The sequence below is a fragment of the Melanotaenia boesemani genome, chromosome 18 (genome assembly GCF_017639745.1).
Source record: "Melanotaenia boesemani isolate fMelBoe1 chromosome 18, fMelBoe1.pri, whole genome shotgun sequence".
NCBI classification, from domain to species: Eukaryota; Metazoa; Chordata; class Actinopteri; order Atheriniformes; family Melanotaeniidae; genus Melanotaenia; species Melanotaenia boesemani.
The window spans coordinates 1,884,690-1,907,760 of NC_055699.1; the positions used below are offsets into that span (position 1 = coordinate 1,884,690).

General features: G+C 42.5%; 1 protein-coding gene across 5 annotated transcripts; it reads left to right on the top strand.

Moving 5' to 3' along the window:
• The first annotated feature begins 1,352 nt into the window (after positions 1-1,352).
• Positions 1,353-18,693, top strand: ezh2 (enhancer of zeste 2 polycomb repressive complex 2 subunit). Of its 5 annotated transcripts, none has more exons than XM_041968608.1 (20): positions 1,353-1,541; positions 5,282-5,405; positions 5,654-5,683; positions 5,811-5,939; positions 6,039-6,158; positions 6,275-6,395; positions 7,643-7,819; positions 9,947-10,052; positions 10,651-10,814; positions 11,084-11,181; positions 11,311-11,554; positions 12,524-12,690; positions 12,866-13,001; positions 16,239-16,364; positions 16,445-16,623; positions 16,710-16,805; positions 17,815-17,896; positions 17,982-18,062; positions 18,142-18,226; positions 18,445-18,693. In XM_041968608.1, the coding sequence occupies exons 2-20, from the start codon at positions 5,289-5,291 to the stop codon at positions 18,503-18,505; spliced, it is 2,319 nt and encodes a 772-aa protein (XP_041824542.1). In that variant the 5' UTR covers positions 1,353-1,541; positions 5,282-5,288; the 3' UTR covers positions 18,506-18,693. The 5 variants fall into 5 exon arrangements, with proteins under 5 accessions (XP_041824542.1, XP_041824541.1, XP_041824544.1 ...); XM_041968607.1 differs by lacking the exon at positions 1,353-1,541 and adding an exon at positions 1,880-1,962; XM_041968605.1 differs by lacking the exon at positions 1,353-1,541 and adding an exon at positions 1,970-2,323.
• The last annotated feature ends 4,378 nt before the right edge of the window (positions 18,694-23,071 follow it).

Genomic DNA, 23,071 nt, shown 5'->3' on the forward strand with positions numbered 1-23,071 from the left:
AGATGAATCAATGAGAAAAGCACAAGGAGACGAAAACAGGAATAAAGTTTTAACTATATTTATTTCTGGGGCAATAAGGAGGCACTCCCCTTTTTCTCCACTTGGTGTCCTACTCAGAGCTAGTTTACTTAACCTGATTGCACCCGCACACCACACAGGTGGACAATCCGCTTAAATACACGGTGATGGTGCCCAATTAAACCTCAATCGATTTCACATTGAACCACTGCAAATAAGCACTGCATAGGTTTCATGCCAACAAGGGCAGGTGTAAACACTTCTGAGTAGCTACTGACAGGAGGACATAAATCATTTTAGGGGAAGGTGACCATGTGAACAAAAACATACAAAACAAAAAGGTTAAATATTAGTCTGCTCTTACAACTGTCACAACATAAAAGCGACAACTCAGACCAGGATCGGACAAACTTGGAAACAAAACCAAACCCTATAAGTATAAAAAAAAGACAGCAGGAAGCGGTACCCAAAAACTGCAAACAAAAAACACAAAATTACTACAACCAAAACATTTTAATTTAATCTCTAAAAAAACACACACAAAAACCAGCATACATGTGGTGTCAAATTCTCACGCCCAGTCAAACACTCAGTCCATGGATGGACCCTAACCCTGGCACACAAAATACATTAAAAACTCATCCAGGATATATAAAATTCAGCATTTTAAAACCACATTTACCCGATCGCTGCTAAGGTCAAAATATACCCAAGACTGACATGGCCCAGCAACACTCTGGCCACTCAACAGGAAACTGGCACCACCCTGCAAAGTGTCACTTCCTCTTTCATAGAGGAACATCCATAAGGCCAGAGCGACAGCCCGCATGGCCCCCGCTACATAGACTTCTGACCACATGTGTTTTATTATTCCAGATAAAGAAAAACTAAATGTTTTGATACACATCGACAGGAGAGACATTGGAAGAGAGGAAAGAACAAGGAAGGAGAAAAGAATAAATGCAGAAAAGAAACAGGACATCAGAGAGAGGAAGTGGTTTGTGTGAAACATAATTTGTCCATTATGTGGGCCATAATGGGTGATGGACCTTGGTATTTCTAAAACCCTGGCTACGGCCCTGCTTGCACAGAGCATAGAACTGAAAATGTACAGCAGAGAGAGAGAGACAGTTTCAGGTCTAGGAGTTTTGTTACGCCGTTTTAAAATTTAATTTTATATATTTATATATTCCAATTTGTAATTGAACGCAACAAGATGACGTCTTCTTGCCTCTAACCAATGGGTATATGGAAGGGGTGTGGTTTAACAAACCTTACGACCCTTGCCCGGCTGCTGCTGCAGTTTAATTCAACCAGCAGACATCTCAGTTTTTTATTTTTATTTTTACCTGACGCTGCTTATCTATAACTACACTAATTTCCCGCTGAAATTGAAGCGTTCCATAATTATACGAACAGCTGTTACCTGGCCTCGTGCTCCCACTTGAGCTGTCAGCAGAGCAGAAGGCAGTTAGAATAAGCAAAATCTATTTATTGAGGCGCCGCCAAGCATGCGATTGAAAGTCTATCCCCTCAGTGGCCATTACTAATTCAATACAGAGCCAGACTTATGTATATATTTTTTTTTACTTAATTTAGGTCAGGCTGAATGTTGTAGTTCACCTACATGAATGTAGCAGCTGACACGAATTACACGCTGGTGGAATATTAACAGGGAAGTGTGTTCGTCATTGATATCGCTGTCACTTTGTGTTTTGATTTTTATTCTTTTGACAAATGAGAGAACAAAGGGAACCTGTCCACATGTCCCCACTCCTGGGCCCCCGGTGTATCGCCAAGTTTTATTGGCTATTGTTGTTACGTCATGTGACCAATCACAGGATACCACACTGAAAAAAAACTAAAATCAGCTTCTGTGATTGGCCCAAATGTTTGGCGCCTCTTGAATCTGCAGCAGTCGTAGTGGGCGGTGGATGCAAGAAGGTGAGCAGTTTGAACCGTGTCTATGTTGAGGCGGAAATATTAAAATTAATAAGTTTGTTCTCAGGTAAAACATATCTAAATAACGAGATCATCACCCACAACCATTGTTTTGTGCGAGAACACTAAACTGGGCAAAGAGCAGTTTTTGCTGTTTGCCGACTCCGGGTACGTGAAGCCGGGTGTCGCGCGAATAGAATCGCTTCCCCCCTGCCGTGCTAACAGCTAGCTAGCAGCGGAGCTAACGTTATAGCTAGCAGTGACACGGAGCCAGCTAATCCCCAACACAAAGGACGACTTCACCGGTGTTTGTCTTAACAATCCCGAATCTCTCCGTTGAATGAGTACTGAGATCCCTGCACAGGTGAGAGAAGCTGTCACTGCCGGTTTCTCTGTCTACGGCGCTTTTGTTGAGATTCAAATTGGCCGGGTTTGTTCTTGATGCTTTGTGAGTGTCCTAGTCTTTGTTAACTAACCAACTGTTAGCTAGCTTGCCGGGGTGTCAAACGTGCCTCTGTCAGAATTGATAACTCCCTGTAAACTTGTTAGCATGCTTTTGTGGGGCGACAAATTTATGACCAAGTTAAATGTGACTTTTCTAAAAGCGTCACTGTCAATTATATTTTGAACTACAGTTAACCGATTTGTAAGCAAGCGGAAACACATTTTTAGGGTGCCTAAATCAGGCACGACATTGGTAGCTATCATTAGCTTCATGTTTCCTTATTGTAGGGAGTTAACGATGGAAGCTGGTTGATTTGGTTGTTATTAAACTACTACAACTGTCGTAGCATATACATTTTACTTGTTACTATAACACCGGCAGTTTGAGAGATTATCAGATCTACTGAGGGGGGGAAATAAAAGCTTCAGTGATGCCTTATAAGACGATGTTCATCTCACCTATTGGTGAGACACAATAATAACTTCAAGCGGTAACATCTGACCCAAGAAGCGTTTGTTCCATTTAATAAGAGAGAAGTCCTGTCAAACATTATATATGCTGAGCTTGTCAGTGAACCAATCTAATTTAGAATAAATACCAGCCACTTGAGGTTTAATATCACATTTAGTTGGAAACCTCTTTAAAAGATATTGATTCAACTTTCTGCTCATTTTGGTGGCTGTAATTTGTGCTGCTGGTGTGTGTAATTTGATGAGGGTTTCAAATTCTGCCCACACCACATAGATAACTTAAACTATCTTTTTATTTGAAGTCTTATCTGCTTCCAGTTTTCATGCTTGGAGATTAAATCTAGTCAAACATGCCACTGCAGTCTTTTGCGTCTCCATGGGCGCCGTCTGACATGTCCAGCCTGAAGTGTTGGGTTTGATTCTGACCCGGTGGGCAGCACCTTACACTGTGGGTGGGTGGCTGATGGATCTTGTAGCTGTACAGCTGTCTTGTAACTTTTGTAGTTGTACACTTGAATGACAATTAGTCTGTTTTCATCAAAATTATTAAGAAAAAACATAAACACTTGGATTGTCTGTTTTATTTAATTGAAGAGATGAATTGAAATATATTTTTTTTGGTTCTATTAAAGTCTGATTAAGGCATATTAATCAGACATCTTGTTCTGTGTTATTACGATATAAGTTTAACAGTACATGTATACATGAAGAAGAAGATGAAAATGTATTTTTTAGCTGTGAGAATGATTTTTTTTGTTTGAGTTTTGGTTTTGTGAACATTTTGTAGGATGGATATGGTGGGATGATAACCTGGTCCAGATGCCTTAAATTGCACAGGGTAATCGATATTCTTCCAGTTAGATTTAAAAAAAAATAATAAGTATGGTACCATTAAGTTTTTTTTCATCCATTTTTTATTGGACACGTGACTAAAGTTAAATTAAGCAACTACAAGCAGAAGATTCTAAAAACCCAGATGTTGAATATTTCAGCTTCTATAAATTTCAGTGGTAAACTGTTCTTTGCTGATTTTAAATAATGTTTGTTGGCTTACAGTCACACATAAATAATTTAACAAGTGTTATATTTGCTACTACTGTTTTATAAATTTGGGCCAGAAGTTTGGAAGAGGACCGACAGTCACAAGACCTGTCCTTTCTTTTTATTGGCTTCTTTTTTGGTTGTTCTCTGCGACACACTTGGCAAAGTGATGCAAGACACCAAGAATTCAGTTAGCCAGTACAAAACACCACCCTACTAATCTGAACAAGACGTAAGACCCCTGACTCTTTAAATGTGTGCATGTGGACCCTGATAAATCTGATCATTATTCCAAAAATATCAGGATAATTATTAATAATAATCATAATCACAACATATTTAAAGTAAAAAATATTGTACTGTTCTCTCAAAAAATGGCAAATTGTGATTCAGTGTTGTTGATGGTTTGTTAACAGGTGGACACTGGTTACTGTGGGCTGTAGTCATACCAAAAGAAAAACCAAAAACCTCTACAAGCAGTCAGTAACAGCTCCAAACTCAGCCCCTCACTTGCTCTCTATCCTCTTTCCACTCACACAAAAGGAAAACATGAACAGAACCGCCCCCCTTTACTTCCAGCCAATCAGAGGTCCTACATGAGCCGCATCATTATTCGCTGCATTGATTGACAGGTTTTGTGATTTCAGAACTTCTGACGTGTTCAAAGACACTCTGTAAACACCAGTACAACAGTAACAGGATATGTTTTGGTTTTTTGTTTGTTTTCCTGAACTGTTTTTGTGAATACAGTAAGATTCTTAAACATGACCGTTACATGCAGTATGACACTAAACTAGCTTAGCAGATGCAGTACATAAAAACTTGTTTTCATTTACATGTGCAGTTAGATGGATCTCCGGTGGTCTCTTCTGTTCGATTAGGCCTCAAACTAAAGTTTAACAGACAAGAATGTTTAGACATTGCACAGATCTTTATCATGGTGGTGGTCATTTTATTTGTTTTATTTATCTGTTTGGTGGCATTTTAAAAGCAAAAGTAGCTTTATTTTAACATTTTATTTTCTCCTCCTCCACTTCTAATATGACTTTATGATACTGTTACTATAGTGACTATTGAACAGTTAAATGGCAAGACATCAATCATTTTTGGGATTTTTTATATAATTTGATGACTGATTGGGCACTTAAAATTTGGGTAATCTTTTGGGGGTAAAACTGGGTTATACCTGCAGGTTGGTGGTAGTTTTGATCAAATTAACCCACAGAGACCCAAGTTTGACTTTTAGAGTTTAAAAATAATCAAACTTTAGTAATTAATGGTTATGTGTGGACAAAGAAGAATCTGAAATGTGAAGGCCTTCATTTTGTCTCTGTGCAGAAATCTTTTTCCTTTTGTTTGGCTGCAGGTTGATCATGGTGCTGACAGGGAAGCGCTCAGAGAAAGGTCCGGCCTGCTGGAAGAGGAGGGTAAAATCTGAGTACATGAGGCTTCGGCAGCTCAAGCGCTTCAGACGGGCTGACGAGGTCAAGGTTTGTCCACACACACATGGATAATCAGTACGTCAAATATTCACGTTAAGGTCTGTATGTTAAAACATCTGCTCTCCAGTTTGTCAAGTTTCCATCATACAATGTTTTTTATGCTTTCCTTTACTGTGCTGCAGTCATCAGTTAGAAAGCTTCTGATTTAGACAAGCCAGGATAGTCAAAGTCATACTGTCAGACTTATGAAAGTTGTAAGTAAGAAATAACCCTCAACTCACGTAAATCTTCTACAGGTCAAACAGATCACATGTCCACTTAACATGGTAGTAGAACAATAATTTTCACTTTTTTGCAGATCAAATATCAGCATTCACACTTATTTGCTTAAATCTGTAGGATACCTGCTCTTTTTTGTTTTATAGTGATCAAAATTTCCTTTAACCGTTGCAGAGCATGTTCAACTCCAACCGGCAGAAAATTGTGGAGCGAACTGATATTTTGAACCAGGAGTGGAAGACCAGGCGGATCCAGCCGGTTCACATCATGACATCTGTCAGCTCTTTACGAGGGACCCGAGAGGTGAGCAGACAGCCTCAACACCCCAACAAATGGAGAAGGACTCTGCAGTGATGCAGTTAAAGTGCTCTGAGTTCACGTTTCCTCTGCTGTTGTGTGCAGTGCACGGTGGACAGCTGTTTCTCCGAGTTCCCCCGGCAAGTCATCCCCCTGAAGACTCTGAACGCTGTGGCCTCCGTCCCTGTCATGTACTCCTGGTCACCGCTGCAGCAGAACTTCATGGTCTGTTATTTCTGAACAGCTTCATGTGGTTTTTGTCTCGTTTGTGGAAGCAAAAAATCAGCTTGCAGCATTTGCCTGTAATTTGGAAATTTTAAATAGTTTTTTTAATGCTTCAGGTGGAGGATGAGACGGTGCTTCATAACATCCCCTACATGGGAGACGAGATCTTGGACCAGGATGGTACTTTCATAGAGGAGCTCATCAAGAACTATGACGGCAAAGTCCATGGAGACAGAGGTGGGTGAAAATGGGGTTTAGTGGAGGTTAACGATTTTTTTAAAGCTTAAGCATCAGAACTGTGTGATTTGTAACTTAATTTAAACCTAAATTCAGACTTGCGCTGTGCTAAGAATCCTCTTAAAATCCTCTCCTGTCTGTGGTTTCTGGCTCTGTTTTTGGGTTAAAAGAAACGGGTAAATGACAAACGTAATTTAGGAGCTCCACTTTGAGTGCATGGCCAAGCAAATGCTGTGTTGGAGCACATTTCTTCTTTATGCTGCCTTTTTCTTTTTTTATCTAATTGCTTCATAGTTGATTCAAAAGAAAATAAACCCCAAGCCAGAAAAGGTTGGGATGGTATGGAAAATGGAACGAATTGCTTAGATCATTTACTTCCACCATTTACCTACAGACAGCAGGAACGTAGGATGTCATGATTTGGCTTTTCAGCTTCACTCAATTTACTTATTAACTTATTACTTATTAGCATATTTAAAAATGACTGGGATGAGGGTAGTTTAGGTTTAGTAATGGGATAAAAATAAAAAGTGTTTTTTAAAATGCCAGGAAGTGGCATAAAGATCGGAAGGGATTTACATATGTCCCCCTCTGCAGTGCAAAATATGTTTTAATCGTTGAAGTAATCTGGAGAAATTTCGGTGTGTAAATGAAGAGGAATCAGGTTTAAGCTGGACGCTGATCTCTGATCCTTCAGACTTCATCAATAATTGATAGAGTAGCATGGAGAAGAGATTACTGTGGGCAGCTTTTGTATCGCTCTACGTGTTAACTTTGTCCTGAGATGGTGCCGACTTCTCGGGGTTCAGAGGCATCATGGATGAACCATCACACAGCGGAAATGTGGATTCTCAAGCCCGTCAGTATTTCAGGTCTTTGGAGGAAATCAACACCATAAACTCTGAACCAAAGACAAAAAGGAACATCCAGATTGTTGTTAGCAACAAGTCCAAAAGCCCTGCTCTGACCCCAACCCTCTTTTCCACCACCTTGATGGCAGCATGTAGAAACGTTCAGAGATTTTTTGTAACACATGACACCTTCAAGACCACATCTTTCCATTTCAAAACCACATTCTGCTCACATTACCGCAGCATGGCTGAGGAAGAGGAGGGTGGGGATGCAGGACTGGCCTGCCTGCAGTCCGGATCTGTTCCCAGAGCATTGGGCAGCTTTTTCTGATTTTTGGGATTTCTGTGGTTTTGTTCTTCTCTGAAGTCATTTCTTCAATGTTTTGTGTTTTGCAGAGTGCGGCTTCATCAACGATGAGATCTTCGTGGAGTTGGTCAACGCTCTGGTGCAGTATAGTGATAATGAAGATGACGAGGAGGAGGAAGAACAGGACTTTAAGGTAGAAAAAATGGACCTGTGTGACGGCAAGGACCACCAAGAGGATCCCCGCAAGGATGGGCTTGTTAATGAGAGTGAGTTCTGAGAAAGATGAGGGTGCCTTCGTGCTGATGTTGTGTTAATGTTTTTCAGGTGGATGTGAACATCGTCTCGTCAGACATGGTGTGAAAACGATTTAGTCCGTTTCCTGGTTGCTAATTTTGTTGCATGTTTGTCAAACCTAAATTTTTCATATCATCAAATAAATTTAAATATTAGTCAAAGACAACACAAGTAAACACAAGATGCAGGTTTTAAATTAAGATGTTTAATATTAAGGGAAAGAAATTAAGTCTACATGGCCCTGTGTGAAATGTGGGTTAGTCCTAATAACTGGTTGGGCCACCCTTAGCAGCAACAGTGTTTGTGATAACTGGCACTGAGTCTTTTACAGCGTTTTGACCCACTCATCTTTCAGCCACATGTTTTTAAGCATCGCCTTTTAAAGATCATGTCACAGCATCTCAGTCGGATTCAGGTCAGGACTTTGACCAGGCCACTCCAAAGTCTTCATTTAGTTTTCATTCAGCCAATCAGAGGTGGACCTGCTGGTGTGTTTTGGATCTTTGTCCTGATGCAGAACCCAAGTTAGTTTCAGTTTGAGGTCATAAACAGATGGCCGGACCTTCTCCTTCAGGATTGTTTGGTAGAAGCAGAACTCTCGGTTCCATTTATCACAGCAAGTCCTCCAGGTCCGAAGCAGCAAAACGGCCCCAGACCATCATACTACCACCACCATATTTTACTGTTGGAATGACATTTTTATGAAATGCTGTTCCTTTAATGTCAGATGTAATTTTTATTTATTTTTTATTTAACCAGGTAAAAAATGTTTGAGAGCCAGTTCTCATTTTGCAAACATGACCTGGCCAAGAGGCCCCAGCAGGAATAAATAACGTACATACATACAACTGTGCATACACAAGAACCACAATACAACAATACAAAAAATACACCTAACAACGCAGAGCAAATACAAATATATAAAAATGAAAGGGGGAAGGGAGTAGGTCTCAGTATATGGGACAGATCTATGTGAAAAGATAAGCATAAGTGAGAGTCAGCATCGTCAGCAGGAACAAGTGTCGACAATAACCTGTTGAAGTCTCTGTCTAAACTGTCTGTAATGGGTGACACACCTTCCAAAGAGTTTAAATTTAGTCTCGTCTTTCCAGAGCACTTTCTCAGAAGTCTTGGGAAATGCAAATCTATGTGATGCGTTTTCAACTCCAATAGTTTCTACAAATTGGTTAATAAAGTTTTTTGGAAGGAAGAAAAGAGGAAAACGTAGCTGTTGAGGGACTGCTGTTAGAGGCCCGGTGTTGTGTTAAAATACGCGCTCCTGCCAAAGAGTGTGCTTCATGGTTTCACGGCTAGGGTACTTATTTCAACACCACACCAGCTTTCTGCGTGTGTGTTGGGACGCGGGAGGGGTCTACGGCAGTGCTGCTCCTCACGAGACACGAGACATGTTTTCACGTCAGTCCCCAATAAGACCCATAAAAGTCACAGGATTTGTCCCTATTCCTGTTTTAAAAAGAGTCGCTATCAAGGTTTAGATATACTCGCTAGATGTAGTGACAGAGTCGCTAAGTTGGCAGCATTGGAGAGCAGTGGCGGCCGGTCCCGGATTCACCGTCGGAAGCAGCAGAAGTCTGTCTTTAAGAAGATGTAAACACAAGAATTTTTTTTCTTTTGTTCGTTTTTTTGAAGTTGAAAGTTGAAATCAACATTCTGTACGTTGTACGGCTGCACTCTGCTTTGCTTCGCCATGTTCTCTCGTTCAGCTGAGCTCCACTGTGCTGAAAGGGCAAGGTGCAGTTCAAAGATGGACATTTGTGATCATGTGATGTCATGATATTACATTGTCTACTGATATTACCTGGAAAAAATATCTGATACGATATTGCCGACTTGTAGTTGTCGGTTATTCTGGGTCAACTTGTTTGCTGTAAAATCACACAGGATGTGAAGCTTTCAAGGTTTAAATCACATGACATCCACTCAAACAGGTCCTTCAAGGCTGAAACACCTTCTATATATTTCTCAAAAACTTTAAGAAATATAAGGAAATTTCAGGTAACATTGGCTGTTAGATCAACTAGAAAAGTTTTGTACCCTGATGGAAAGTGTGTGTGTGTGTGTGTGTGTGTCGTCTACAGGTCGAACCAACAATGACACCAGCAGGAAGTTTCCTTCTGACAAGATTTTTGATGCCATCTCCTCAATGTTTCCTGACAAAGGCTCCACAGAAGAGCTCAAAGAAAAGTTAGTGTTTGTCTCCGAGTGTGTGTGTGTGTGTGTGTTAACTAAGCAGCAGTTAGTTATGGTAAAATAAAAAAATGCTGTAAATACAAGCTGGAACAACGAAAAGAAGGTGGTTTGTTTTTGGCTTGTTTGGTTGTATTGTAGAATATTTGTGTGTAAAACTGGAAATAAGAGCTTCTGTTATTCTAACGGCATCAAGACGAAGTGTGGATGAGATTCAGGAGTTAGCAGCGCGTCAGCTGTGGAAATGTAGAAGTTTATCCATTTAAATCAGTTGTGTGGAAGTAGATGTGTGAAGGAGAAACCCTCAGATTCAATTTGGGCTCCATTATTCTACAACAGCAGCTGTTTCCTCTTTAATGAAAGGATGTTTTTTCTTTTCTGTTGCATAAATATCTGCAACTCCGACCTTAAATATGACTTAGATTTTAATTTAACAAATATGTAACAGCTGGAGTGTTTTTAGACTTAATGTTGGATTTTCCACTTTTAATGTTGACATGAAGACTCAGTAGAAGCCCTGACATGTTCCTGTAAGCTTCGTGTGAAGCGATGACTCAGACTTTTGGCATCTTACATGTCTGTCTGGATATTTCAGGTACAAAGAGTTGACAGAGCAGCAGCTTCCCGGTGCGCTGCCGCCTGAATGCACGCCGAACATCGACGGACCAAACGCCCGCTCTGTGCAGCGCGAACAGAGCCTGCACTCCTTCCACACTCTGTTCTGCAGACGCTGCTTCAAATACGACTGTTTCCTCCACCGTGAGTACACACACACTTCTTATACAGCCAGGAATTAAGTTGGCTAGCATTAGGTATTTAATGACCGTCAACTCTGCAGGTTATAAACTTTGATTAAGACGATGCAGTCATTTAATTTGCTGGATTTAGCATCCCATAAAAGAAAACATCACAGCTAACTTTAGGCTTTAATAAACTTTGAAATCAGGACTTTCTGTCTCTGCTGAGTTGATGCTTGTCCTGACAGCCAGCCTTGTATGATGAATCTTTTTTTTTTTATGCTCTTTTAGCTTTTCATGCAACTCCAAACACCTATAAACGCAAGAACTTGGAGAACCTGGTTGACAGTAAACCCTGTGGCATCGACTGTTACATGTACCTGGTGCAGGTGAGTCATGTAAAATTGAACTTTGGAAATATTTCATTTAGCTGTTCTGTGTATTTTCCCTGGTCTGTCGGAGCAGAAGGAAAATATTCCTATTTAAGGTGTTTTATTAAAAGTGTCTTGTTGACTCAGGATGGCATGGTGAGGGAGTACCCTGCCGGTGTGGTTGCCGAACGGGCCAAGACGCCTTCCAAGCGCACAGTGGGCCGGCGCCGGGGACGACTGCCCAACAGTAACAGCAACAGCCGACCCAGCACCCCCACCGTTTCCTCGGAAACCAAAGACACAGACAGCGACCGCGAGGGCAGCAAAGAAGACGAACGAGACAACGATAAAGACGATGAGGACAAGAAGGATGAGACCACCAGCAGCTCGGGTACTGTTTCACTTTTATTTCATCTACATGTTTATATGTTTACATTGGAAGTGGTGCTGATGGGAGGCGATTTTCAAATAAAATCAAATATTGTGAGCTGCCTATTGGCCTTTGTGCATGTATGTGTTTACCCACAATCCCCTTTGCATTGTAGTCCGCTCCCTGCATTTGATTCACTTGAAGCAAACAGAGAGCTACGTTGTGTAGGAGGACCAGAGTTCGCTCCTTTAGGCTGCATCAGACTCTGTTTACACATTCACATCTCCCTAAATGCACCGGACTTTCCGAGCAAACGAAAGTCACACGTTAACTTTTTACATTTGTACATTGATTCAGAATCACGTCAGCATTGCGATGCATCTAAAAAAAAAAAAAAACTTTCCCTCATCCCTAGTCAACATGTCATCTGGGATCTGAACTTAAAGAATATTTGGAGCAGCTTTACTCAGTAGAAGCATCTTTATTCACCTCATCAGACGTTTCGGTCTGCAGCTGTCACATGATGTTTAAATAGCTGTAGCGTTAGAAAGACGATAGGAGTCACGTCTGATGCGACCGTGGATGCTGCAGGTTTGAAACCCGGATCAGGCGTCGTGTCATAGGAAAATTCATCTTTCTCCTCCGTAATCTGCTAATTTCAACCTTTTAAATTTTGGTTCTAAAAGAAACCATTCAGCCCTAATGTGGTCCAGGTAGTAGCACTACTAAAATTTTCAGGTCGGAGCATCTGTTGCTGGTGGAAAAAGTTGATATTGAGTTTCATTAATGTTTTATCCGGACATGGAGTGTATATAATATCTGGTTCTTATGGTCTCTGATCGGTTTTCTGTCATTTCTGTAAATGTGAAGTGACATTACGTGGCATGTGATGCATAAACATCCGTTCTGATGTGTGTCTGCTGATTGGTTTTGTTAAAATTGATGAAGAAAAATGAACAAGCATATTTCTTCCCTTTGTGTGTTTTACAGAGGGTAACTCGCGGTGTCAGACTCCAGTGAAGATGAAGCTGACGGGCGAGCCTGAAGCGGTGGAGTGGAGCGGAGCTGAAGCCTCTCTGTTCAGGGTTCTCATCGGGACGTACTACGACAACTACTGTGCCATCGCACGACTCATAGGCACCAAGACCTGCAGACAGGTGAGCCATCAGCACCATCATACTCACCTGCTTCTGTTTTATCTACAGACTGACCCTGAAACCTAGAAAACAATCTTTAATTTAAAAACACATTGTACTTTCTCTGTTGGATTAAAAAGGACATAAATTCTGAAGCACAGCTTCCTGATGAACCTGTCTTTACTGCATCCTGCAGGTTTACGAGTTCAGGGTCAAGGAGTCGGCCATCATCGCTCGGGCTCCCGCTGAAGACGAGGACACACCGCCAAGAAAGAAGAAGAGGAAACACAGACTGTGGGCCACTCACTGCAGGAAGATCCAGCTAAAGAAAGGTCGGAGGTCACTTCAGCTTTATTTTATTTCCACACTGACAAGTGTCTGAGATTTCTTAAGTGAGCTTTATTTGGCAGAAGTCATACAAACAATCCCACCTTCTCTTAGGCTCTACACTTGTTAGCTGCTAGCTGTTCATATTTAAATCACCAACTTGTACTTTGCTGCATGGATGTGTATAAACAAACATGTCTGCCACATTTGGTTGGCTTAATGGAGAGTGTTAAACCAATTCAGTTGATCAGGGAGTTGCTTTTTTACAGAATAAAAAACAAAAGTCTCACATTTAATTTGGGTTTTATATCAAATCTGATGTACAAAAAGAGGTTTGGTCTTCATTAAAATAAAACTGGTTAAATATTAGTCACAGATGCTTGAGAGGGTTTATCAATATTAACTAACATGCTTGGACACGTGTTATCAAATGAAGGACTGAAACTCTACTCTGCTTGCTGAGTAGTATGTATTCTTCACTTCTCTCTGTCCGCTGATTTAACTGCAGCTTTACAACCTCCAAAATTTGGAAAACTGGACTTTAAATCCAGTATATGAAATAGGATTAATTCTTTCAAAGGATCCTTGGCATTAAAAACCAACCTTTTATGGCTCCTCACAAACAGGACTGTTAAGGGTCTCTTTGACTTTGAGAAGAACCAGTAGACTCGCATTTGAAAATATACTTATAAATATACACAGCTCAAAAAATAAAGGGAACACTTAAACAACACAATGTAAGTCAGTCACGCTTGTGTGAAATCAAACTGTCCACTTAGGAAGCAACACTGACTGAAATCAGTTCCACATGCTGTTGTGTAAATGGAACAGACAACAGGTGGAAATTATAAAGACACCCCCAAGGAGGGTTCTGCAGGTGGTGACCACAGACCACTTTTGAATGCTGGCGGTGCTTTTTTACTCTAGTGGTAGCATGAGACGGAGTCTACAACCCACACAAGTGGCTCAGGTAGTGCAGCTCATCCAGGATGGCTCATCAATGCGAGCTGTGGCCAGAAGGTTTGCTGTGTCTGTCAGCGTCGTGTCCAGAGCATGGAGGCGCCACCAGGAGACAGGCCAGTACATCAGGAGACATGGAGGAGGCCGTAGGAGGCAACAACCCAGCAGCAGGAAGCTACCTCCACCTTTGTACAAGGAGGAACAGGAGGAGCACTGCCAGAGCCCTGCAGCATGACCTCCAGCAGGCCACAGATGTGCATGTGTAGCTCAAATGGTCAGAACCAGACTCCATGAGGGAGGTATGAGGGCCGACGTCCACAGGTGGGGGTTGTGTTTACAGCCCAACACTGTGCAGGACGTTTGGCATTTACCAGAGAAAACACCAAGATCGGTTACTTGGCCACTGGCGCCCTGTGTTCTTCACAGATGAAAGCAGGTTCACACTGAGCACATGTGGCAGACGTGACAGAGTCTGGAGACGCCGTGGAGAACGTTCTGCTGCCTGAACGTCCTCCAGCATGACCGGTTTGGCTGTGGCTCAGTAATGGTGGGGGGTGGCATTTCTTTTGGGGGCTGCACAGCCCTCCATCAAATCAAATCAAATCAAATCAAATTTTATTTATAAAGCGCTTTTCATGCAAAGGCAACACAAAGTGCTTTACATAGTATAAATGAATGCATATTAAAATGAAAAAAAAGAAAATCACAGAACAAAAACAGTAAGCCCTTTACACACCCAGTTATGTGACAGATTAAACACCTCCCACCCCCCCCCCCACCCATCCACACACACACACACACACACAAACTCTTAATATCTGTCTTTGGCTTGGCGCTGCTGTGAGGAAACGGCATTTTTGGGGACCCATTTACACCAGGAGCCAGTCAAGCCATGTTTGCAGAGGGCAGACCAAGCAGGCTTGACTCCCAGAGTTTAGGATCCCCATAAAGAAACACTGGAGTTAAAAATGTTAAAAATGTTAAAACAGTTAAAACAACGATAAAATAGGGAAACAGTTAAGAAGCTATAATAAAATATAATAAAATAAAATAGATAAATGAGACAGATAAGATAAGATAAGATGAGATAAATAACAGAAAATGAATAAAGTCAAATCAAAAGGCTAAACCAGTGCTCGCCAGAGGTAGCCTGACTGCCATTAGGTACCGAAATGAGATCCTCAGACCCCTTGTGAGAACATATGCTGGTGGCCCTGGGTTTCTCCTAATGCAAGACATTGCTAGCTGGAGTGTGGCTGGAGTGTGTCAGCAGTTCCTGCCAGACGAAGCATTGATGCTATGGACTGGCCGCCTGTTCTCCAGACCTGAATCCAGCTGAGCACATCTGGGACATCATGTCTCCATCCACCAACACCACGTTGACCACAGACTGTCCAGGAGTTGGATGCTTTAGTCCAGGTCTGGGAGGAGATCCCTCAGGAGACCATCCGCCACCTCATCAGGAGCATGGCCAGGCGTTGTAGGGAGGTCCTACAGGCACGTGGAGGCAACACACACACTCATTTTGACTTGTTTTAAGGACATTACATCAAAGCTGGATCAGCCTGTAGTGTGTTTTTCCACTTTAATTTGGAGTGTGACTCCAAATCCAGACCTCCATGGGTTGATACATTTGATTTCCATTGATCATTTTTGTTTGATTTTGTTGTCAGCACATTAAACTATGTAAAGAACAAAGTGTTTAATAAGAAGATTTCATTCATTCAGATCTAGGATGTTATTTTAGTGTTCCCGTTATCTTTTTTTGTTTTTAGCTGTCTATAATAAAACTTAAATTTCCATCAAGCAAAATAAAAAGAGCAGAAACTGCAGAACTTTAATTTGACTTGATACGACTGAGGAAACATCTGGTTTAGAGTTTTAACTACACAGAAGTACAGCAGATAGTTTACAGTTTAGCTGAAAGTAAAGCTCGGATGTTGCTGCATCTTACCCGTTGGGCAGCAAGCTGATGATGAAGAGCTGGCACAAACAGACCATGCCGTCCTGGGACTGATGTTTAGAGGCACTATAAGGTCCAGGAGGACAAAAATCCTCCATGAGCTTTTTCTCTAGCTGTATTTGCACATTAGGAACAATGATGTGATATAACAACCAGCGGACGGGTAAGAGACATTCCCCGAAGTCCACAAGCTCCTCATGTTGTCCACAAAGAAATAAGCAGATGAATGATTGTTAAAGCTTCGGGGGACTCGTGTCAGTCTGTTTGAAAATGGACGTAAAACACTTCTGACCTCTTCATCTCTTCCATCATGTTTCAGATGGATCATCCAATCATGTGTACAACTACCAGCCATGTGACCACCCTCGCCAGCCCTGCGACTCCTCATGTCCCTGCGTCACCGCGCAGAACTTCTGTGAGAAGTTCTGCCAGTGCAGCTCTGAGTGTAAGAACACACAGCGCTGCTGCAGAGTAACAACACAGAGAGGATTCCTGCTTTTCATGCAACGTCTCCTCCATCTGCAGGCCAGAACCGCTTCCCAGGGTGTCGGTGCAAAGCCCAGTGTAACACCAAGCAGTGTCCCTGCTACCTGGCAGTCAGGGAGTGCGACCCGGACCTCTGCCTGACCTGTGGAGCTGCAGACCACTGGGACAGCAAGAACGTGTCCTGCAAGAACTGCTCCATCCAGAGAGGAGCCAAGAAGGTAAAAATGAACAAACTGGTTTGTGTTTTAAATCCTTTTGGTGGCGTTTGCAGCTCGTTCATGATGCTGGTAAACTTGTCTCTCAGCACCTGCTGCTGGCCCCGTCTGATGTGGCAGGCTGGGGCATCTTCATCAAGGAGCCGGTCCAGAAAAACGAGTTCATCTCTGAGTACTGTGGAGAGGTAAGCTTGGTTTCTGGAGTCTTTTACCAAATTTTTCTCATGTTCTCATTTTTACTGGGTGGAAGACGTTAGCTGTAGCTCATTAATGTGTTGTTACCACCACAGCTTGGCTGCTACCACGTTATAGCCCAGAGTTTAATAATAATGGATTAGATTTCTACATTGGATCCATCATTCTTCGCTCCTGGTGGTGGTTAGCTTCCTGTGTAGCCACATCTGGCCACAGACTGACGGAAACATGGCAGCCAGTTCGCGCCAGCCGCCACCGAACATTCACACACCAGCAATGCTGACACTGGAGTCCAGGAGGGTGACGTCTCTTACCCAAGGACACACCAGCACATTGACTGGGGAAGCAGGATTTGAACTGCCAACCTTCCAGCCATACGATGACCCGCTCTACCACCGGAGCCACTGCATTTAGCTTTTTAGCGATCCCCGTTTTAGCATCCGACGAGACAGAATCCTCACACTCAGTCTTGTTATCGGTTGTTGACAAAAATAACTACATGGCTTCGGTGCTTTACCAGCTCGTGGTTTACGTGGTCTGATTATAACCTACAAGTTCACCTCTGGACTTCAGAACCATTTCACATCTCTAGCAAATGTTTGTTGGTTTAAAAACAAAGATCCACTGGGAATTTGAGTCTGGTAAAGAGTTTTGATACTAAAACTGTAAACCGTTTATGATCGGTACATCTGCTCCTGAACGCATCATTCCCAGGTTTCTCTGTAGGACCTGAGTAAAATGTTTCCTGTGTGGGAATTTTAGTCAGAAAACTTTACCGGGATGGGAACGTTTAATAGAAACGACGTCTTTCTGAGTCTGGGTGTGATGGTTTTCAGACGGTGATGTTTAAATGGAGTCCTTCGGGGGTAAATAAAGTTGTTTGAATCTTGAAAGTTAAATAGCTACACACGGTGTGACCAACATAAACATGTCATTACAACCTGCTCTTCAGTCTAAAGATGTTTTCTGAGTAAATCTAAAGTTAGTTTATTTGTGCAGATCATCTCTCAGGATGAGGCCGACCGCAGAGGGAAGGTTTACGACAAGTACATGTGCAGCTTCCTCTTCAATCTCAACAACGGTAAACAGACAAACTTGGATTAGTGACTCGGACGGTTCGATCCTCTTCTTCTGGAAGGTTTTACAGTTAACGTTTTTCTCTGCAGATTTTGTTGTGGATGCAACGAGGAAAGGCAACAAGATCCGCTTTGCCAACCACTCTGTCAACCCCAACTGCTATGCAAAAGGTAAGCAGAGCAGCACATGGTGAGTTTAGTGGAGGTCCAGGGTCTCCTCTGCAGTGAGTCGCATGTCTGCTGTCTGCAGTGATGATGGTGAACGGAGATCACAGAATAGGAATCTTCGCCAAGAGAGCCATCCAGACCGGAGAGGAACTGTTCTTCGACTACAGGTCGGTAACAGGAGAGACACTCTGAGCTGAACGTGGACATTAAACTGAACGTGAACCAGAAAATACATGAAAAAAACGCATATTAGTGCATCAGTCTGTCTCTGCTCTCAACCACCTTTTAAAATATTTATATGTGTTATTTAAGTAGTGTTTATCACGCGGAGATTGTCATGAAATATCAGAATCTGAGTGAGTATAATGAACCTTCTGGCCCTCAGGTACAGCCAGGCTGACGCGCTGAAGTACGTCGGGATCGAGCGTGAGACGGAGATCGCCTGACGCTGCCTTCTACCTCCTGTGGATCAATGACGCAAAGGCCTTACACACAAACACACCTTCACTTCAGGAAATCCAGACTTGTCACAACTCTACAAACTTCAGGAAAACTGGGAATATTTGGAGCTGAATTTTAGACTTTGGTTTTGCTGTTTTTACTTTTTCTTCTGTCAATAAATCCTCCTTTTCTATCGGGATGCCTGGATTCATGAATCCTCCCTCTGCTGAGGGTGTGGATCTCGGCACTTTTTCTTTTTATATCTACACAGCGAGAGGAGACGAACCCACGACTCTGCTTTAAGGTTTTTTCTTTGTTTTCCTACAGTTTAAATCTTCAGGGACCAAAATCCTCCACCAGCCGTTCTCACTACTGGACTGTTTTTCGTCCGGCTGCATGCGGCCGTTGTTGTATAAACAGTGTGCTATCGTACGGCGTGAACCAGCCACACACTCAGTGCCACATCTCAGTCTATGAAGCAGGACGACCGTCACAAAGCAGCAAAGCGAACTGGTTTCATCCCCAGTTCTAAATGACTTGTTACAGCTGCTTTCAGGTTCCTCTGAAGCTTCACTTCTCTTTTCAAACAGCTCAAAAACAGATGCGTCTGGAGCTTGTTTGTGGTCAGTATTGGCTCTGAACACCAGCAAACAGACGAATCTAAGGGATGAAGCTCGTGTCTCTGCTTTGTGACGCTGCCTCTGCTTCAGGTGTGAAACCAGCAGACTTCCTCATTTACTGGGCGTAGTTTCAGTTTCCTGTCCTGGATCTAAGCTGCTCGGCTCAGAGCAGCCCGAACAACCCAGATACCGACAGCGCTTTTCAGTCGTCTGTTTCCCAGCATGCCTCAGCAGCGCCCTGCTCTGCCTACAGACTGCAGGTCATTCAGCTCTGAACTGGCTTTAACTAATTTAACCACCTAGTTCTAAACTATTTGTTATTTTAGTCTCCATGTAGTGTGATCTCGATGTCTGTAGTCCACAGGGCAGGTGTGCTGGCGGCTGGTTTCTTCAGATCAGTCTTTCTCATCTACGTGGTTTCTTAAATTAACGGTGTCTTTTTAGACAATTCTGTTAAAATCCAGTCACTTTTTTTAGACTGGTTTTCAAATGTGGCCATGCTTTTATCTGTAACACCAACTCCTGCAGAGCAGCTGCAGGTGAAGAGAAAATACCTCTGTGGTGAGGAAGAACCCGGCTCTGTGTTCTGAGGCTCACAGTTTGAGTAGGAAGGCGAAAGGTGGCGTGGTGAATTAATCAAACTACGCTCCAACACGTAAGCAGAGAGATTCATGGACTCAGGTTCATTCAGTCTTTTGATCATCTATCAATTTGAACTTCAGGATTTAAATATTTAAACCCCTTTAATGCCTGACTAAATAAAACATTTTAAATAAAATAATTTGTATAGACTACCAGTCAAAGGTTTGAACATTTTCCCATTAAATCTGAGTGTCCAAAGCTATGACTAGTAGTGTATATGTACCATTTTTTATGACATAAGAATGCTTGTAGTACCAGATGTGTCCAGCAGGGGTCCAGGATTATTGGTTATAAACCTTAAAGCTGCAGCATTTAGAAAACTAGTAATTGATGTCTTCTAAAAGTAAGGAGATCAGGGATTGGTCGAGACCTGAAAACTCTGAAACTGATCCCTCTGGTAAATACCGGCTTTTCTGGGTGAGATGCGAGGTGTTTAACAGTCAGAGCAGCTGTGAGCGTTTGATGCTGAGCCATCATGTCCCCTCTGCTGTGCCTTGAGTCCGTAACAGAACACTCATCAGGCTTCTTAAATCCCACCAGAGGATCCTCTCGTCGGCCCGGTGCTCCGCTAGAGGACCTCCCGTCGCTCCGCTGCCTCCTCAGCAAGATGTCCGGTCCGTGTTATGTGACCATTTCAGAGCATTCCTCGTGTTAAGCCTCAGTAAGCTCTCTCTGACTCTTTCTTGATGTGAATTGTGGTGCTTGCTAAGACTTGATCCCAAGTCTGACAGACTCTTTGCAATAGCTCCCTTCTTTGTTTTCTACACCTGTAATTTATTACAACCTCCAGAGACCGAGACGCGTCTCATGCTGTTGTAGTTGAAGATTTCAGAGGTTCTGAAACATGGTGCTTCACTCGCAGGATTCCTGCACGTCTGGAAATGTTTGGAGAAAGGCTGAAATGTCAGATTCCAGATGGAAACCTGCAGGAATGCTTGTCATTTCTTTGAGATGCTGTTTTGGATCAGAAGCATTTAAATGCTGGTCCAGATAAGACTTCCTTTGTTTGGCTGCTTTGAAACCATTTAAACCAGCAACATGTTAGTTCATGTGTGGAAAGTTTGAGGAATCATTTTTGGAGGTGTGAAATAAAAATGCTCTTACGGCTCCACACGTAGATCTGGTTGGAGGGCTGGGAACGAACACAGAGTCCATTCGTCTCCAACGGTTGATTTTAACGACATGAGTGGAGAACGAATCGTTACCCAGCCTTCCCTCTGACTGCAGCTTATTTATCTTCTTCCTGTCAAACCAGGACCACTATTTCCTTCGATGACACAGGTGCTGATTTTGTAATGTTTACAAGGGTTTTGTTCCAAGTGATGCAGATTAAAGTATTTAAAAAAATAAAAATGTTAAGTATTTTTTTCTATTGAGCCTCTGGTGAGACTGTTTTAAAATCAAATGCCACTTTTGTGCTTCGGGTAGAAAGCGGTAATATTCCGTTAATTTTAGGTGATTAACTGATCAGTCGTCCTAACGTTTAATTAGGATTAAATTAGATCTGATCCAGATGTGTTGAGGCAGAGCAACGTAGACGACAATGGCTCAGAAATACGAGATTTTAGTTGCTTTAGATCTGTGGCCTCAGGGGTCTGTTCCAGAAAGTGAGGCAAGTTTAACCCAGAGTCTGTTACCATGGCAACTGACTCTGACGTAAACCTAATGGCTGGCAGGTTCACCATTTAAAAACAAAAAAAAAGCCAGAGGGTCTACCTTCACCTGAAGCACCTGTCAGACACGAGTTGTTCATGCAGGGAGACATTTTGGAGCTCTAAAATCCTGGGATAGGATCCAGCTTCCCGCAACCCGTAATGGACTAAGCGGTACAGATAACGAATGAATATATAAAAGTACTGAATGAGTTAAAACCGCGTTTGTTGGGGGTTTAAATTGCTAGACGTAGAAATGGCCACAGGTCATCCAGTGTGAAATAAAAGCTGGCTGGTCTTGGTCTGATATATTATTCTTCTAAATGTTTTAATACTTAACTTTCAGTTGCCTGTGTGTGTGTGTGTGTTCCCCAGTGGGACTGCATCTAAATTAAGATTTTATCCTGCCCACCATAATTTAACCCACTTTTTACAGCTTTAATGAAGCTAAAGATTCGGTCAGTGGACGGTTGGATGAAACTTCCACACTGACTCAGGTAGAAGTTTTCTATCCTGATGTTTAACAGCAGTAGCAACGTTCCTCTTCTTACTAACACCTCTCCGTAATGCCCTTATGCTTCGATAAGAACCTCACTCCAGTCGGGTAAAATAACGAGCCTTTAGGCTTCGGTTGCCATGGTGAATCCAGGTATCGGGACTCCACTGGTCAGGCTTTTTGTTGTGATTCTCTGGATGCAGACACTCGGTTAACTGAACCAACTTGAAGCAGCTGTTCTGGAACTGGAAACTCACAAGTTGCTCAGTAAGTAAACCGGTTTCTTTTAGTTGAACCTCTTTTGTGGAACAGGCCCCCGGTTCTGAAAAGCTTTCCATCAGAATTCCTAACCGACTCTCCAAACTGGGACTCCGCCTCAACAAAACATCAATATCATTGAGCTGATGCTTGAATCCAAAGCGACGTACAGTGGTTGGGCAGCATTAAGGTCTTACCCCAACTGGAAGGTGTTCATATTGTTCCCTCCGGGGGATCGAACGCTGGTTTCCCACATGAGAGACTGGTGCTAGTTTGGTGCTCTGCTAGTTGAGCCAACCAGCTGCTCACAATATTCAACCTGCATAACATGAAGATTTCCATTAAGAATCTAATGTACAACCATCCAGCGTATTTCTGTCTGACATTAAGACAAATTAACAGAGACCAGCTTGAGTCTGCGCGAAATACTAGAAACTGAACTTTGACTTTTACATTAAAGAAATAATAAACACCAGAAACCACATCCAGCTGTCAGCCAGGTTCAAACATCTTCACCTGCAGTTTATTTACCTTATTCATCAGGGCCTGTAGATACCAGCCGGCTGAAGCCGGGTTTTTGTGGTTAACTGGAACAGTACTGGCAGCACCTGGTCTGCTGGATGTGGACCAGAAGGGTGGAGAAGTGGATGAATCATCTCAACTGACGGCCTGGTTCAGTTTCCACAGAGCGGGACAGTTCAGGCTGGTAAGGTACACGACTTTGACTAAAGAGGTAAAGAGCTTTTCATCCTGAATCTTAATATTTATATGAACTTATGTAGCTTAAAGCGTTTCGACTGACCGATCTTTAAACGTGTTATTTGCTGGAAACTGAAACGAAGTGTGTGATCGAATCCTCTGACCAGAGACGACTTTAAAGGAACAGACTCTCAGAGGCAGGTG